The sequence below is a fragment of the Lemur catta genome, chromosome 1 (assembly GCF_020740605.2).
Source record: "Lemur catta isolate mLemCat1 chromosome 1, mLemCat1.pri, whole genome shotgun sequence".
Taxonomy (NCBI): domain Eukaryota; kingdom Metazoa; phylum Chordata; class Mammalia; order Primates; family Lemuridae; genus Lemur; species Lemur catta.
In genome coordinates this window covers 471,299-487,176 of record NC_059128.1, presented here as the reverse complement: position 1 = coordinate 487,176, position 15,878 = coordinate 471,299, and the positions used below count along the sequence as shown (strand labels likewise).

General features: G+C 48.1%; 1 gene segment (V, D, J or C); it reads right to left on the bottom strand.

Moving 5' to 3' along the window:
• Positions 1 to 2,821: 2,821 nt before the first annotated feature.
• Positions 2,822 to 3,474, bottom strand: LOC123621248. The segment is given in 2 exon segments: positions 2,822 to 3,309; positions 3,414 to 3,474. Coding segments are annotated over 2 exon segments (516 nt in total).
• Between the last annotated feature and the right edge of the window lie 12,404 nt (positions 3,475 to 15,878).

Below are 15,878 nucleotides of genomic sequence, written 5' to 3'. Positions count from 1 at the left end.
CCCCTCCCCCCGCACCTGCCCAGGCCTGCTCTGGGCTCGGGGGTCCAGGGCGCCCCCTGGCGGCCACGAGCGCCCCTGCAGGGGGTCTGCGTCTGGGCCTGCACTGATGTCCCCTCACTGTGTGTCCCATGCTGAATCCCGCCCTGTCCTTCATGGGCACAGAGCTCAGCTGCAGGGACAGCTGGTTCTTGGACAGTGGTCAGGACGTGGCAGCTCAGCTCTTGCGGGACACGGTGTAACTTGCACTCCCTGCGGAGCGTGTGTTCCTGACGCGGTCGCGTCCTGGGCCCTAGGGCTGGCAGACTCAGCTGTAGCAGTACCCACAGCGTGGGATGGACAGTGCAGAGGTGACACAGGGCAGGGACAGTGTCTGAGATGGCGTCACCAGCCCTGAGTCCCACTCCTACAGCCGCACCTTGGAAGCGACACCTTAGGACACGGAGCCTGGGTCCCCGCCAGCCACGTGCAGCAGCGTCCTCGCACGCGGTGCACGTCCGACCTCGAAGACGCCTCATGCAGCTGGCAGCAGCCAAGCGGGGGACACAACAGTCTGGATTTCTTCCCGACCACAGCACCGCCTTCCCCAGACCCCCGGCCCTGTCTAAGCAGGGCGCTGTGACCGTACCCAGCCCATTAGTAGATCTACTCTGTCCTAGAGACTGAGGAGAAACCTTCACCTGGGGAATCCTTGTGCTCACACAGGGAAGGGACTGAGATCTGACTCGTGTTGGTCCTTCCTGCTGTCTTCCCCTGAACCTCCCATGCACTGTGGTTCCCGTCTCCCCTGAGAGACTGGTACGTTACCGCTGTTAGGTGAGAGCCTGACCTGGCCTTCCCTCGATCCAAAAGGAGGTCATTGCAGGGGATGTTGTGTCGTGACAAGGCCAGCTGGGGTGAATGGCCTATGCTTCCAACCCACACCTGAAACCTCCTTCTCTTATGTAGATCCGGACACAGCCAGGTCCCTCCCCACAGAGTCTCCAGGAATTTCCCAGGCCTTTTTCCTCTTCCACACCCACTGTGCCTGCATGCCCTGGAAACACCACACGGCTACATGTCCGTCAACAGATGGGTCGATACAGAAAGTGTGGTCTACCACAGTTCCTCTGCATCGTGTGGATTAGAAGCCTTAATTGACAGAGAGGTGCAGCACATTGGAAGCTAAGAAGAGTGCAAAAAAAATACAATAGTAGCATGGGAACTAAACATGTGTTGTAGAATAGATGACACAGAAAAAGCAGCTAGAGCTCATTTATAAACGCATCTAAGCTTGTAAGGTGTTTCCACTACTCATAAAACTCACCAGGAATTCATTAAAAGTCTTCGGAAAATGTTGATCAAATTCACATTATTAAGTTAACAATGTCATAATTTTAAGAGATTCTTCAACTCCTTTGACCAATGGTTCTACCATTAGCACTGTGGCATTACGGACCCTTCCTCGAGGACACCTCAGTTACTACCCTTTGGCTTGGTAGCTGGACAGATCAAATACTTAGATTTTACCACGAGTACTAGCATTCTCCCTCCTGCAAAGACATGTGCACTCGAATGTTTATAGCAGCACAATTCACAATTGCAAAGATGTGGAAACAACCCAAGTGCCCATCAATACATGAGTGCATTAATAGAATGTAGTATATGTATACCATGGAGTACTACTCAGGTATAACAAACAACGGTGTTATAGCACCTCTTATATTTTCCTGGTTAGAGCTGGAACCCATCCTACTAAGTGAAGTATCCCAAGAATGGAAAAATAGGCACCACATGTACTCACCATCAAACTGGTTCCACTGATCGTCACCTAACAGCACGTTTAGGAATAACAGTAATCGGGTGTCGGGCAGATGTGGGTGGGAAGGGCATGGGTGTATACATACATAATGAGTGCGATGCGCACTGTCTAGGGGATGGACACTCTTGAAGCTCTGATTGGGCGGGCAGGGGGACAAGAGCAATATACATAACCGAAAATTTGTACCCCCATAATATGCTGAAATAAAAAATAAATAAACAATGTCATCTGCTTACCAGGTGGTGGTGAGTGTTAAAAATAAAGGCAGTTCAGCTTGGATAAAAAAAAAAAAAACACTGGAAAGTAACTCATGTGTTACTCCCACTCCTCTCACCCACAGCTTCAGGCTGACTGTTACCTCATCTTTCTAAAAGTCTCTCATGAAGTTCACCAGGACGTTGTGGGTACAGGAAGAGATATCAGAGCAATGCACTTGGGCCATATTGGAACTAATATTAGTAAGGACTTTTAAGAAAATACAGTAGTGAAATTACAGGGAGGCAATTCTTGGGTTCATATTTCACAACTACAGCATCAATTCAGAGCTCTGAGCACTTGCTGGCTACGGCAGTGGAGGATGCCAAAGTGAGAATTTTTATAGAACCAGTGAAGCTTCTGGTATTTTGAAGGCCACGGTTGACCCACGACCTTCAGGATAAGCTGATGATCTTGGAGAGTGAAAACCTTCCACTCATGACATGCGACCGAGGAGTTAGGTCTTCCTTCTCTTGCTTAGGACGCTGACTCCCTCTGCCCCTGACGACACTTTATGCTGCTTGCCGGCTAGAAGGAACGTTCAGTTCTGTGTACTGTGCTCCATTGTGCTGTCCAAGACAAAATATTTTATGTATTTGTGGATTTATTCAAAAGTGCTGACAATTAATGTCAATTTGGGGACAGGAGAAAGTGATTGGAACCCAACCTCTGCCTTTTGAGCAGGTGACAATGTTTTCTCTCATTACCACAAACATATCTAACTCAGAGACTGCAGACGGAAACACAAAATCGTGAATTCACAGAAGTTCCCCAGAGGAAACCGCTTTATGGAGAGGAAGCCACGACCCCGAGAGGAAACCAGCCCTCACCCTCCACCTGCACCTGCCCTGGGCTGACTCTGCTCCCGTGTCTTGGGCGCCCCCTGGCGGCCCGGCGCTGCCCCGCAGGAGGTTTGTATTTGGGCTCACACTGATGTCCCCTCACTGTGTCACTGGCACAGTAGTACAGGGCCGTGTCCTCGGCTCTCAGACTGTTCATTTGCAGAGACAGCGTGTTCTTGGCGTTGTCTCTGGAGATGGTGAATCGGCCCTTCACGGCGTCTGCGTAGCTTGTGCTACCACCGTTACCATTAATGTATGAGACCCACTCTAGCCCCTTCCCTGGAGCCTGGCGGAACCAGCTCATATCATAGCTGCTGAAGGTGAATCCGGAGGCTGCACAGGAGAGTCTCAGGGACCCCCCAGGCCGGACCAAGCCTCCCCCAGACTCCACCAGCTTCACCTCACACTGGACACCTGCAAACACAGAGACATCCTGGTCAGAAACTGGCACACACACCCCTGTTTCTCTCACTCACATCCACTCACACACCCAATATCTCTAGTTCTCCATGAATTACCTTGTAACAGAGCAACAAGGAAAACCCAGCGCAGCCCAGACTCCATGGTGAGTGTCTGTGTTCAGTGCTGATCACCGAATGGGGACACCTGGGAATGCCAGGGCTGGGGCTCCTGTCCCAGAGCTGCAGGATGAGGGCTTGGCTGGTTTTCATGAGCACAGGAAAGGCCCTATTTGCATTTCCCCTGCTATATAGCAAGCCCTGGGTGAGACAGCTGAGGGAAGGCAAGACCAGAAAAAAACTGGGTGAGTGTACTGTGATTAATAGCTCATGTTCATTTATTTAACTTATAGACACATAGAAACCATGTGCTGTAGGTGTCAAGTTTCCATGTATTTTACCGATGTAACAGTAAGCCTAGACACTTATGGAAGTTGTGTGATATGTCCAGAAACACATATGTGGGAATCTCAGTGTCTGGGCCATGATCCCGTCCTTGGAACCCACTGCAGACCAAACCTGGACATGCCTACGGTGGATTCTAGAGTCCCGATTCTATAATAACAACATAAAGCCAATATCTTGCCTCTCTGCTTTTTTTTTTTCTTAAAAATATATAGAAAACCTGGCACACAGGGTTAATGCAGATAACTGAACGTAAAATTTCCCTTATTGTCTATTTGCTCCTTCTCTACCAAATCATGTATTAATTGTTCATGTTAACTTTAATGAGGAATAGTTCATACACAGTGGCCCAACACAGTTCAAGTGTACAAGTGAAAGATGCTGACAGCACCGTCACCCTGGCTGCGACATGGAGGAAATCCATTTCTCTCAATGTTTCCACTTCTCCTTCTAAAATTCCTCCTTCTTTCTCCTTTCCTCTCCCTCCCTTTAGCCAGGCACCTGCTAACATAGTTTATGTTACTTCCATTTTCACTCTCTCGAATTTGTAACAGTGGAATCACATAGCAGGTGCTTTTTGCCTATTTTACTCACAGCACAGACTGTGGACACAGCCACGCTGCAGTGTGCCTGACACAGTCATTGCTGTCAATGATGCAGCGTCCTAATGCATCATTTGCAAAATACACTTGTTTATTAACCTACTGGTTACCGCTGGCATTGTTTCCAATGCCTTGCTATTGTGGATAAAGCTTCTCTTTACGTGGGAAAAGGAGGCAGCTGAGAAAACAGCTCTTCTTCTTTTTACATCAACAACAGTAACAGCAACATCATCATCATTCACATCAACACACCTGGACGAGCCAAACATTAGCAAATTTTATTTAATATGTGAGATAATGGAAATTATATGACCAAGAACAAACCTGAAATCTGCAGAGAGACCAGGACTTGCAGGACTCTTATACCGCTGGTCGGACTGCAAATTGATGCAATATCTGTGGAAAAGAATTTGGAGATACCTCAAAGAGCTAAAAATGGAAATACCATTAGATCCACCAATAGCACTATTAGGCATCTACCGAAAAGAACAAAAGACATTCTATAATAAAGACATCTGCACCCAAATGTTTATGGCAGTACAATTCAGTATTGTAAGGATGTGGAAACAACCCAAGTGTCTCTCAATTCATGAGGGCATCATTCAAATTTGGTATATGTATACAGGGGAATATTACTCAATTATAGGAAACAACAGTGATCTAGCACCTCCTATATATTCCTGGATTGAGCTTGAGCCCATTATCTGCAGGGAGGTATCTCAAGATTAGAGGAATAGCCTCCACATGTACTCGCCATGAAATTGGCACTAACTGATCAACACTATGGTGCTCACATGGTAGTAATATTTTCCAGGGATTAGGCGTTGAGGGCGGTAATCTCACAACTGATGGACGAGGTAAGCATTGTAGACGGGAAGGGCATGCCTCCATCCTCGCTTGGGTGAGGCAAAGACATAAAATGTAACCAAAACATTTGTACCATCATAGTATCCTGAAATAAAATTAAAAAAAAGAATAAGAACTGAAATATTCACTCTATCCTGTGACTGAACATTGAAGGTGCCCAGAGGCCATGAGAAATCAGATGGAGCTTCCAGAGAGGTCTGTACATTTTCACAGCAAGGACCAGTTTGCATAGGATCTGCGTACAGACACGGATTAAAAGACAAAGAATATAAAATGTGTGGCATGCCAGTATTTTCTCCCATTCTGTAGGCTGTCTGCTCACTCTCCTGATTGTGTCCTGGCTGTGCAGAAGTTTATAATTTGATCACCTCCCATTTACTGATTTTTGTTGTTGCTGTGATTGCCTTTGGGGTCTGGAGGATGGACATGGTTGATGCTCTGACTCGGGTGGAAGGAAGGCAATATATGTAGCCTAAACATTTGTACCCCCGTAATATTATGAAATAAAAAAAGATATGTTAAAAATTAAATGAAAATATAAAAAGTTATACAATTTGCACAAAAGGAAATGTACCTGGGTGGGTTTTGTTGTACTGTTGCATTTAAACATTTTATTTTATTTTAATTGAAAAATAATGCATATATTTAATCTCATAACATGTGTTTTGATATATGTATACCTTGCATACTGATCAAATTAAGAAACCTAACATTATCCTCAACCAAAATATTAATCATTTTTATTTCTATTTTTCATTTCACTATATTATGGTGGTACAAGCATTTTGGTTACATATATGCCTTTGCCTCACCTGAGCCAGGGCTCCAGGAGTGCCCTTCCCCCACACAGTTCGCTCCCAATCCATTAGTTGTCAGTTCACCCCCCTGTGCACCCACCTGACCGGCACCCACTGAATAGTACCACCGTGTGAACACCTTGGTGTTGATCAGTTAGGACCAACTTGATGGTGAACACATGTGGTGCTTGTTTTTCCATTCTTGTGATACCTCGCTTAGTAGAATGGGCTCCAGCTCCATCCAGGTTAATGGAACAGGTGCCAGATCACCATTGTTTTTTGTGGCTGAGTAGAACTCCATTGTCTACAGATACCACGTTTTATTAATGCACTAATGTGTTGCTGCGCACTTGGGTAAAATTTTATTTATTTTTGATTGACAAAGAATAATAATATATGTTCAAGGGATGCAACGGTATGTCAATACCTGTATAAACTGTGGAATGATCACATCAGCATAATTAGCATGTCTATCACCTCAAATATTTGTTCTTTCTTTGTAGTGAGAATATTTAAAATCCTATGTTTCAGCTATTTCAAAATATGCAATACATTATTATTAACTATACTTATACTGTGCAACAGAACAGAGAACAGTCTGTCAGTGACTCAATTAGAATCCAAAATACACGAAAATAGTAAATGGTAAAATATGAAAGGATATTGCCTGCCTTTTGGTCCTCCCCGTCAAAGGGTGTAAGTATCATACTCACTGCAGAAATTCACCAATTGACAATATTGCATATCCTTATCACTGAAGCTCAGATTACAATTATAAATAAGAATCCCATAAAAAATTTAAAAAGGATCCCTATACCATTATGGTTTTTGCCATATATAATAGGGACAAAGAGCTACGCCTCACCTTAGACACTGTAAGGATTCCCTTGCCTAAATCACCATGGACACAGCACACATCAATAAAACATACTCTACTGTGGGCTTGGATGCTCTGACCCACCGAGTAGTAAGTTAAACTTAAATTATTTCATTATGACTTACTCTTAGGTATGAGAAAACAAGACCCCATGTATCATCTCCTTAAAATAGAAAATACAGGCTGATGTGAGTTAAAATAAACTGTTGAAAAGTGAAAACCATTATGCAAGAGCAGTTTAGAGCAGAGGAGATTATCCCAGCTGTGTCTGCTGTAGCCGTCCCCATTTGCTGTGTTTGACTGGGAGAGAATGAAGGCATCTCACGACAGGTTACTGCAAACGTCATGTTGTGGCTCCAGACACTGCCACCACATGCACCTTACTGAAATGGCTGACTCCTGGCAATCAGCAACTGGGAAACATTTTTCTCTCTTACATTCGGTTGCTATGCTCTGATAGGGGCATATTTACGCAGGCTTGCAGCCACAGTTTAGGAAATTTATTGAAAAAAAATAAGCTATAAATATAAATATCAGTAAAATATAAAATAATCATGAATTACTTGAAACATATACTACTGCCTTGAGCAAATAAACTAAGAAAATAAGCATGTTGCCAACTGTAGATATGAACACTCCAAGCTGCGATACTGTGAAGAGAGGATCCTGCGCTGACCTGAGTTGCCCTGCACGGATCCCACTTTCCCACGACACACACGTGCAGCCACACCCATCCACGCCATCCGTTCCTGCCGTGCGTCAGCTGTGCTGCTTCCACACACACGAGATCTCATCCAACAGGTGCGGAGTGGTGGCTGCTCCATTGTGGCTCTCTGCTCCTCTGCTCCAAATGTCATGATGTCACATTCATCGAGCAACCTCTCTCAAGGCCTCAGGGGAGCCCCCCAGGCTGATTTCCCTGCTCCTCACTTTATTCCGGAATCCCTCGACATCAGGTCCTGTCATCTGATGCCACTTCTCTAGGACAGACCCTGGGGCCCCTGCCCGAGCCCTTGCAGACTCAGCCCACAGAGTCCCCGTGTCCTGTTCTCCCCAGGAGGACACCAGCCTTCTTTGCCATAATGTCCATGTTCCTCACCCTCACGCCGAGTGACCCTTCTCCTGTGGCCACCTCACAGCCACCCACAGCATCCTGCACCATGATATGTGCTCACCAACTCCCGAGCTTGCAGCTCTCTTGGGCTTTACATAAACCAAGTATGTTCTATGCTGTAGGAATTTTGATTTAAAAATAATATAAACAACTAAAATCAACAAAATACCTCTAAAGGACAGTAGTCACAGCTGTCCTGCTGGTCCTGTGCCTTCCTCCACACTCCCTGATGTGCCGTGTGGTGTTAGCACCTTCCTGTCTGACCCTATAGCCATTTCATAGGCAGGGACTGTACAACGTGGCAAAGCCTCTCACACAGTTAACTGTTTCCTACTTACAATGAGGACAAATCTGTGCCTAAAGGTAGACATGGTGATAACTCAAAAATGGAATTTCTTCATAAGATGGATGTTGTGCATAATTTTCCACAAGTATCTCCCATGATGAAGACTAATGTATGGAAGAAATCTTTTGTGAATCCCATGTGGTTTAGACACAAGTCCTTGTTCACTACATGACACTGGCTTGTTCTTGATACCGATGGGTGTGAGAGTAAAACCAGGGGATGAGTTTGCTCTCCACAGGAAGGAGGGGGACACAGGAGAGGGCAGTCAGGAGGAGCAGAGGGGGGAGGATGAGGAGGCTCCTGGAAAAGGACCATCTGGGGCAGGCACTTCACACAGGAGGGACTCGACTGCAGGGTGCTGTGTCATCATGCTGGGGTCACAAGGACACCACTCAGAAGGACCTGGATGCCACAGGTGTTGAAGGTGACTCTGTGAGAGTCTCAGTGGACACATCCCACTTTGACCAATCACTCTCATTCTCTCGGCTACTAATGGCCACTTGCATTTCCAACGTGAGTCCAGGCCGAGGTGACAGCAGGAGGGTCCCAGCAGTGGTGGGTGACACAGTCCCATCAATGTTTCCCAGGTCCCACAGGAGCCACTGCCTGGGCCACACCTGAGCTCCAAGTAGAGGGTATGAGCCACGGGATTTAGACACAGAGACCACATCCTCCATTTTCTAGGGGAAGAAGGAGAAGAGGAAGATGTGAAAATAGAAGCTAGAGAGAAGTAAAATAGACTTGCAGAAACAGATACAATTGGATCATTTCTGCACCAGGAATGTACTGCTTTTAAGGAGGAGAGAACAAGTTGAAAACAGTAGGTTTTATGAGACACTGACCCTGCCCAGGTCCCTGCATGTCCCAATCTGAATCCCAAAGACTGTCCCACTCAGGGAGTCCCACTGAGGTCTGTGCTGAGTCTGGTTGGAAAATGCGCAGCAGATTCCCCTGGGCTCCCTCAGGCCTCTGTCCCCTGTGAAAACCGCAGGGTCACTTCTGCCCACGTGAGTGATGTTCTGCCTTGTGTGCAGGTGAGAACGTGTTCATTTACTACAACAAGACGCTTCTAATTCACACACTACAGGGATGAGCACACAGCCAGAAAAGAATATAGGTCTCAGGTTGAAATTTCTAGAGAAGAGGCCACAAACTCTGACAGGAAACCATTATTGTCCCCTGGGCTGACTCTGCTCCCGCGTCTTGGACGCCCCCTGGCGGCCCCGCGCTGCCCCGCAGGAGGTTTGTGTCTGGGCTCACACTGATGTCCCCTCACTGTGTCTCTGGCACAGTAGTACAGGGCCGTGTCCTCGGCTCTCAGGCTGTTCATTTGCAGAGAGAGCGTGTTCTTGCTGTTGTCTCTGGAGATGGTGAATCGGCCCGTCACGGCGTCTGCGTAGTATGTGCTACCACCATTCCAGCTAATACCAGAGACCCACTCCAGCCCCTTCCCTGGAGCCTGGCGGACCCAGCTCATCCCATAGCTGCTGAAGGTGAATCCGGAGGCTGCACAGGAGAGTCTCAGGGACCCCCCAGGCTGGGCCAAGCCTCCCCCAGACTCCACCAGCTGCACCTCACACTGGACACCTGCAAACACAGACACATCCTGGTCAGAAACTGCCACACACACCCCTGTTTCTCTCACTAACATCCCGTCCCACACCCAGTATCTCCAGTTCTCCATGAATTACCTTGTAACAGAGCAACAAGGAAAACCCAGCACAGCCCAGACTCCATGGTGAGTGTCTGTGTTCAGTGCTGATCACCGAATGGGGACACCTGGAAATGCCAGGGCTGGGGCTCCTGTCCCAGAGCTGCAGGGTGAGGGCTGGGCTGGTTTTCATCAGCAGAGGGAGGGCCCTATTTGCATGTCCCCTGCTATATAGCAAGGACTTGGTGCGGTGGCTGAGGAGAGGGCAGGATACAGAGAAAAACTGCATGACTGTACTGTGATAAATAATTATCTCCTATTCACCTATCCAATTACAAACACACATAAACCATGTCCTGTAGGTCTCAGTGTTCATGTATTTTATAGACATAAACATAGTCTGAAATCGGTATCGAGGTTGTCTGGTTTGTCAAGTAGCACAGATCTGGGAAGATTTAGGCTAAGTGTCTGGACCTGTAATTTCATCCCTGGAACTCATTGCAGACCAGAGCTGGACAAGCCTAGGATGTTTTCTGGACCCTTGAGTCTGTAATAAGAATAGAAAGCAAATTTATGCATTCTTGTTTTTACTTAAATAATATGTTCAAAATACTGGGAACACACAGGGTCACTGCAGAAGCATTTTCATGTACTTAATGTTTCACTTATTTTTACCTATTTGCCCATAATTCTTTCCCTAACAAATCATCTATTGTTGATATTTAGTGATGTATAATTGATGTACAGGTTCATTAACATATTTTAACTGTGCAAATTAAAAGTATTGAAGTCACCATCAGCCTGTCTGAGATATTGAGGAAATTGATTTCACTCAATATTTACACATTTTTTTCTTTTTTTGGAGGCAGAGTCTTCCTCTCTTGCCCAGGTTAGAGTTCCATGACATCAGTCTAGTTCAGAGCAACCTCAGACTCCTGGGCTTAAGCGATCCTCCTGTCTCAGCCTCCCTCGTACCTGGGAGTACAGGCATGTGCCACCACGGCCAGCTAATTTATGTATGTATGTATATATATATATATAATTTATTACTTTTCCAGCTAATTTCTTTCTATTTTTTTTTAGTAGAGACAGGGTCTCACTCTTGCACAGACTGGTCTGGAACTCCTGACCGGAGTGACCCTCCTGCCTCAGCCTCCCAGAATGAGAGGATTACAGGCGTGAGCCATCTTGCCTGGATTCAATGTTTACACTTGTCCTTCTGAAATTCCTCCTCCTTTCTCCTTCCATCTGCCTCACTTTACCAATGCAAGTGCTAAATAGCTTATGTTATTTCAGTTTTTACTCTCTGGAATTTGTAACAGTGGAATCATGTAGCAGGTGCTTTTTGCCCATTGTACTCACAGCACAGAATGTGGATGCAGCCACGCTGCAGTGTGCCTGACACAGTCATGGCTGTCAATCATGCAGTGTCCTAATGCATCATTTGCACAAAATGCTTATGTATTAAACTACTGGTTAATATTTTGATTGTTTCCAATTTCTTGACATTAATGATAAAGCTTATCCTTACCTGGGAGAAGTGGACAGCTGAGAAAGCTCTTCTTACATCAGCCGCAACAATAGCAACATCATCGTCATCTATAAAGCATGACTGCAGAAGCTCTAGAGTGGCACATTTTATTTAATATTTCAAATAGCAGAAGTTATCTGACCAAGAACAAACCTAATATCTGCGGAGAGACCAGCACTTGCCGGGAGAAACAGGGCCAGAGCATTAGCTTATTAGGCACAGCCCACCAGGCGACATGTGGGCTGGGACAAGACTCCACTGGACATAGGCACTGGATCGCTGGAAGCTGGACTTGCTAAAGGGATTGCAGTTTAAATTTTCCAGGGGCCAAACAAACCCCCAGCACATACAGATTCAGCTCTGCAGAGAAGAGTTTGCTCCTGAGTGACAAACACAGCATATGAAACAGAAAACCCTTTCATGGCAAAAGAGTATGGAATGCAGGAGGCTGATTGCATACTCCAAATATTGTACTGAACGTTTATGGAGAGCAGAAAAGTGAAAAAAATTAAGGCTTAAATTTGCATTGACTTCAGGCCCTGAGTCCTCCCTTTTCAGGTGCACGAGACCAGGACATTACAAGGAGAAAACCCTGGACTCCTGAGGGAGAAGAGTGACGGGCAGAGACAGGAAACTCCGGGGTCTGAAAGGAAACCTCAGTTTCCCTAGGCACCTGCTCCTGAGCTGGGAAATGAGCCCCTCTGGGGTCCCCAGCTGGGAGAGGAGCCGTCTGCCCCTGATGTCCCGCGGGTCTGGGTCCTGCCTGCCGGCTGCTGCGTGCTGAGCTGCATCGTGTCGTCCAGGAGAAAGTCTCTGATCCGTTTACAGACTTATTCCAAAGTGCTGGTCGCTAATGTGCATTTGGGGACAGGAGAAAGTGCCTGGAAGCCACTGTCTGCCTTTTGAGCAGGTGAGAGTATTTTCTCTCGTGACCACAAACGTAGCTGAGACTGCAGGGGAAGCTCAGGGTCGGGAACTCAGCGAAGCCCCCAGAGGAGACGGGTCTATGGAGAGGAAGCCACGACCCCGACGGGAACCCGGCCCTTCCCCTCCCCCCGCACCTGCCCAGTGCTGCCTGTGCGAACCCCTGAGGGGACACTTGCCCCTGAGCTCCATGGATGTCCCCTGGCTGTGTCTCACCCAGGAGGACACGGCCACACCCAAGGCCTTCAGGCTGCTGCAGGGCAGCTCGGCAGTGCCGATGGGGTTGTCCGTGGTGATGGTGACGTGGCCTTGGAAGGACGGGCTGCAGTGGGCATCTGAACCTCCAGAATAGGTCATGCCCACCCAGGCCAGGTCCCTCCCAGGCATCTGGCACACGGAGCTAAGGCGGTGTCTGACAACGCTGTGTCCAGACGCCCTGCCGGAGACCGTCAGAGACTCCCCAGGCTTTTCCCCTCTGCCCAGACTGCACCAGCTGCAGCTGTGTGGGAGATGCAGGACTCGGATCGGGGGCTCTGTCAAGCCCTCTCCCTGTGGGACCCCATCCCTGGGCTGGGAATGACCTTCATGCACAGCCAGGAGGGGGCAGACCCCATCCTAGAGGACAGAAAGGGTGGTCCTGAAGACCCCAGCTGGGTGCTGAGGGAGACCCACTGTGCAGTGGGTTTAAACGGGATGTTCCCCTCTTGAGTTTGCACCTGTCCTGCCCTGCCCCGCAGGGGAGACTCCCCAGGGAGCACAGCCCAGCTCCACTAGGGCAGCAGGGGCTGAACTGAACCTCCTGGGAGGGGCAGGAAGAGGTCCCAATAACCCTCATCCTCCCCACGCACTCTGGTCCAGGTGCCCGCAGGACTGACCGGGCCTCCATCTCGCCCACCCCTCTCTGTGACCCTGTAGAGGTTGTCAGAATCTAAATAGACTCACATATGGGAAAAAGAGAAAAAGACCGATCTATAGAATGCAGCCTGGAAAGACTATGGGGTGAGGAGTTCACGCATCAATGCCACATCACAAGAACTATCACTCTCCTTCACCAGCTGGCACTTTGCACAGGAGCGTGATCGGGGCCTGCGCACCCGGCTGGGGGTGAGGACAGTTGTTCCAGCCTCCAACCATCCTCACCTTGCTGGTTGGCCAGACGGGCACCCACGGCATTCAGGGCAAGTCGCTGAAGTCCTTTTGTCTCCTGCATTTCCACATTCCTGCAAACAAGCATGAACAGGGAATATGTGCTCAGGTTTCCGAATGTCCGCAGACTTGGGGGGACCACCATGGCTCTGCCCAACTTCTCGTGGTGCTGCTTTATACGTTTGTGTCCCCCCGTCACTGTCCTCCTCAGCCGCCTCTTTCCCTAGTAACCAGGTAAAGACGCCCACCTTGCTGGGACGAGTCCCTTCCTTCTCCCCTGCGTCTGTTCCCTTCTCCTTTGTATCCACCCTGTTCCTTAGTGTCTCTGAGGTCCAAAGGGGACTCTGAGGGGGAAGAAAACTGTTATGGTCTGAGACGTGAGAAATAACCACCGAAAGACCGAATTGAGCCAAATCGGGAGTCTTTACTAGCCGGCCAGCGACTGCCCTCTGCCCCGCCCGAAGGTGGCACAGAGAGCAGCAGCCAGCCTTTGAAACAGAAGGTTCTTATATTGTAAGTTTGTGGGGGGATAATTACTAAGACAGAGCAAGCACGTGTACACAAAGCCTTGAGTAAGCATTGTATCGTTTTCTTATCTTTGGAGTAACAGGATCTGGGCAGTTTGGGCTCTGGGCCATGTTTTGTTTACGCAAAATGTGGGGGCTGTAAGCATTTTACACAGAACACGGGTGTGTAGTCACTCAGGAATTTCTGTGTTGGGGTAGCAAGCAGGGGCAAGCAGGTTTATGGAAGCAGAATGGCAGATTAATGATTTTTCGGCACGAAACTCAGACTCTAACAGAAACCTATACAGCTTCCAAGGTATTTCCCTGATCTTGCACAGCAGGGGCAACTGGAGTGAGAACCAGAAGGGCCTCCCTTTGTCCCCGCCTTCTCCCGTGGCCTGGGCAGGGTGGGTGACATGTGTGCACATCCCCAAGGCCCTAGGGCCACAGCAGCAGGACTTGGGTATTTAGAATCAGTTCTTCATCTGGAGAGTCCGCTTTGTTCTGCAAAGGAAGGAACTCACCTTACAGGCCAACAGTCTGTTGTCTCCTGCGCTGGGTTAGTTACCCCGCCAGGAACAGTGTGTCATGTGCTGGGGTCCCCTGCACCCACCCACGCGGGCCCTATTGTGCGATGTCAGTCCACGGGCCACACAGATGCCACCTCAGTCACACGGTGCACAAGAGGTTGCTGTGAGCTGGGCTGACGCCACGGCACTCACTCTAGCCCGGGCAACAGGGCGAGACTCTGTCTCAAGAAAAAAAAAAAAAAGCAGCAGTAGCTCGATCTAGTTCTCATTAATGTATTCATGAGCCTTTAAGGACAATGGGAGAAATAAATGAAATAAGAAGTAGAACGCTAGAAATATCCAGAAGTCACTGATTTTTCCTCCTTTTGAAACATGAAAACTGACAAACACTCAGCTAGACTAACTAGGAGGGAAGGAGAAAGTAGTCAAATAAATAGTATCAGAAAGGAAAGAGCAAACATTACGACTGACCCCACCAGAATACACCAGAAATGACAGATGACGGCTCTGACCTTGGTCAAGGTCGTCTCAGTCTTCCCAGGTCCCAGGTAGGTTCCTGGTGGCAGCCCCGAGGATGGGCACTGAGAAGTGAAGTTGTTGGTGTCCACAGGGGTCTGGGCAACACGTTGACATTTCCAGACACTCACATTTTGGTAAGAATGAAAAATCCAGTTTTGTTCAATCTCTGAGTTTCCTAGAATAATTCAGTAGATTCTGAGCCTAGATTCATGCAAACATATGGCAAGAGTTGACGCTCCCCAGACATGTGACCATATAAGAAAGAAAAAGGAATGCCAGGGGGAGAAGGATTGAATTATCACCCTAGCATGAGTGAGGGAAATATTCAGAATAAAATGCAGTTATCCTAATTCTGACCCCCACACTCAGACCTGAGCCACTCCCCCTGGAGTGGGGCTGTCGCGCTCCCGCACGGGGAAGCGTCTGACTCCCCAAACTGTACTGGGGTCCCCGCAGACTCTGGGGTGCGGGGCCAGCTCCTGCTCAGACTCGGCAGTCACCGAGATCGCTGCTCTGTTTCCGGGCGAGGGGAGGGCGTGTGTCTGGAAACGGCCAAATTACTCGAGATCTCTGCACTTGGACAGAAACCACGGGCTGTGGGAACCAGTGGGTCACACTGCAGAGAACAATTCCTCGTGTGAATGGACACACTGAGCCAGGAGAAATTTAAGGAAAAATGTGGCAAATATCGAAATTATAATTGTTTTCGG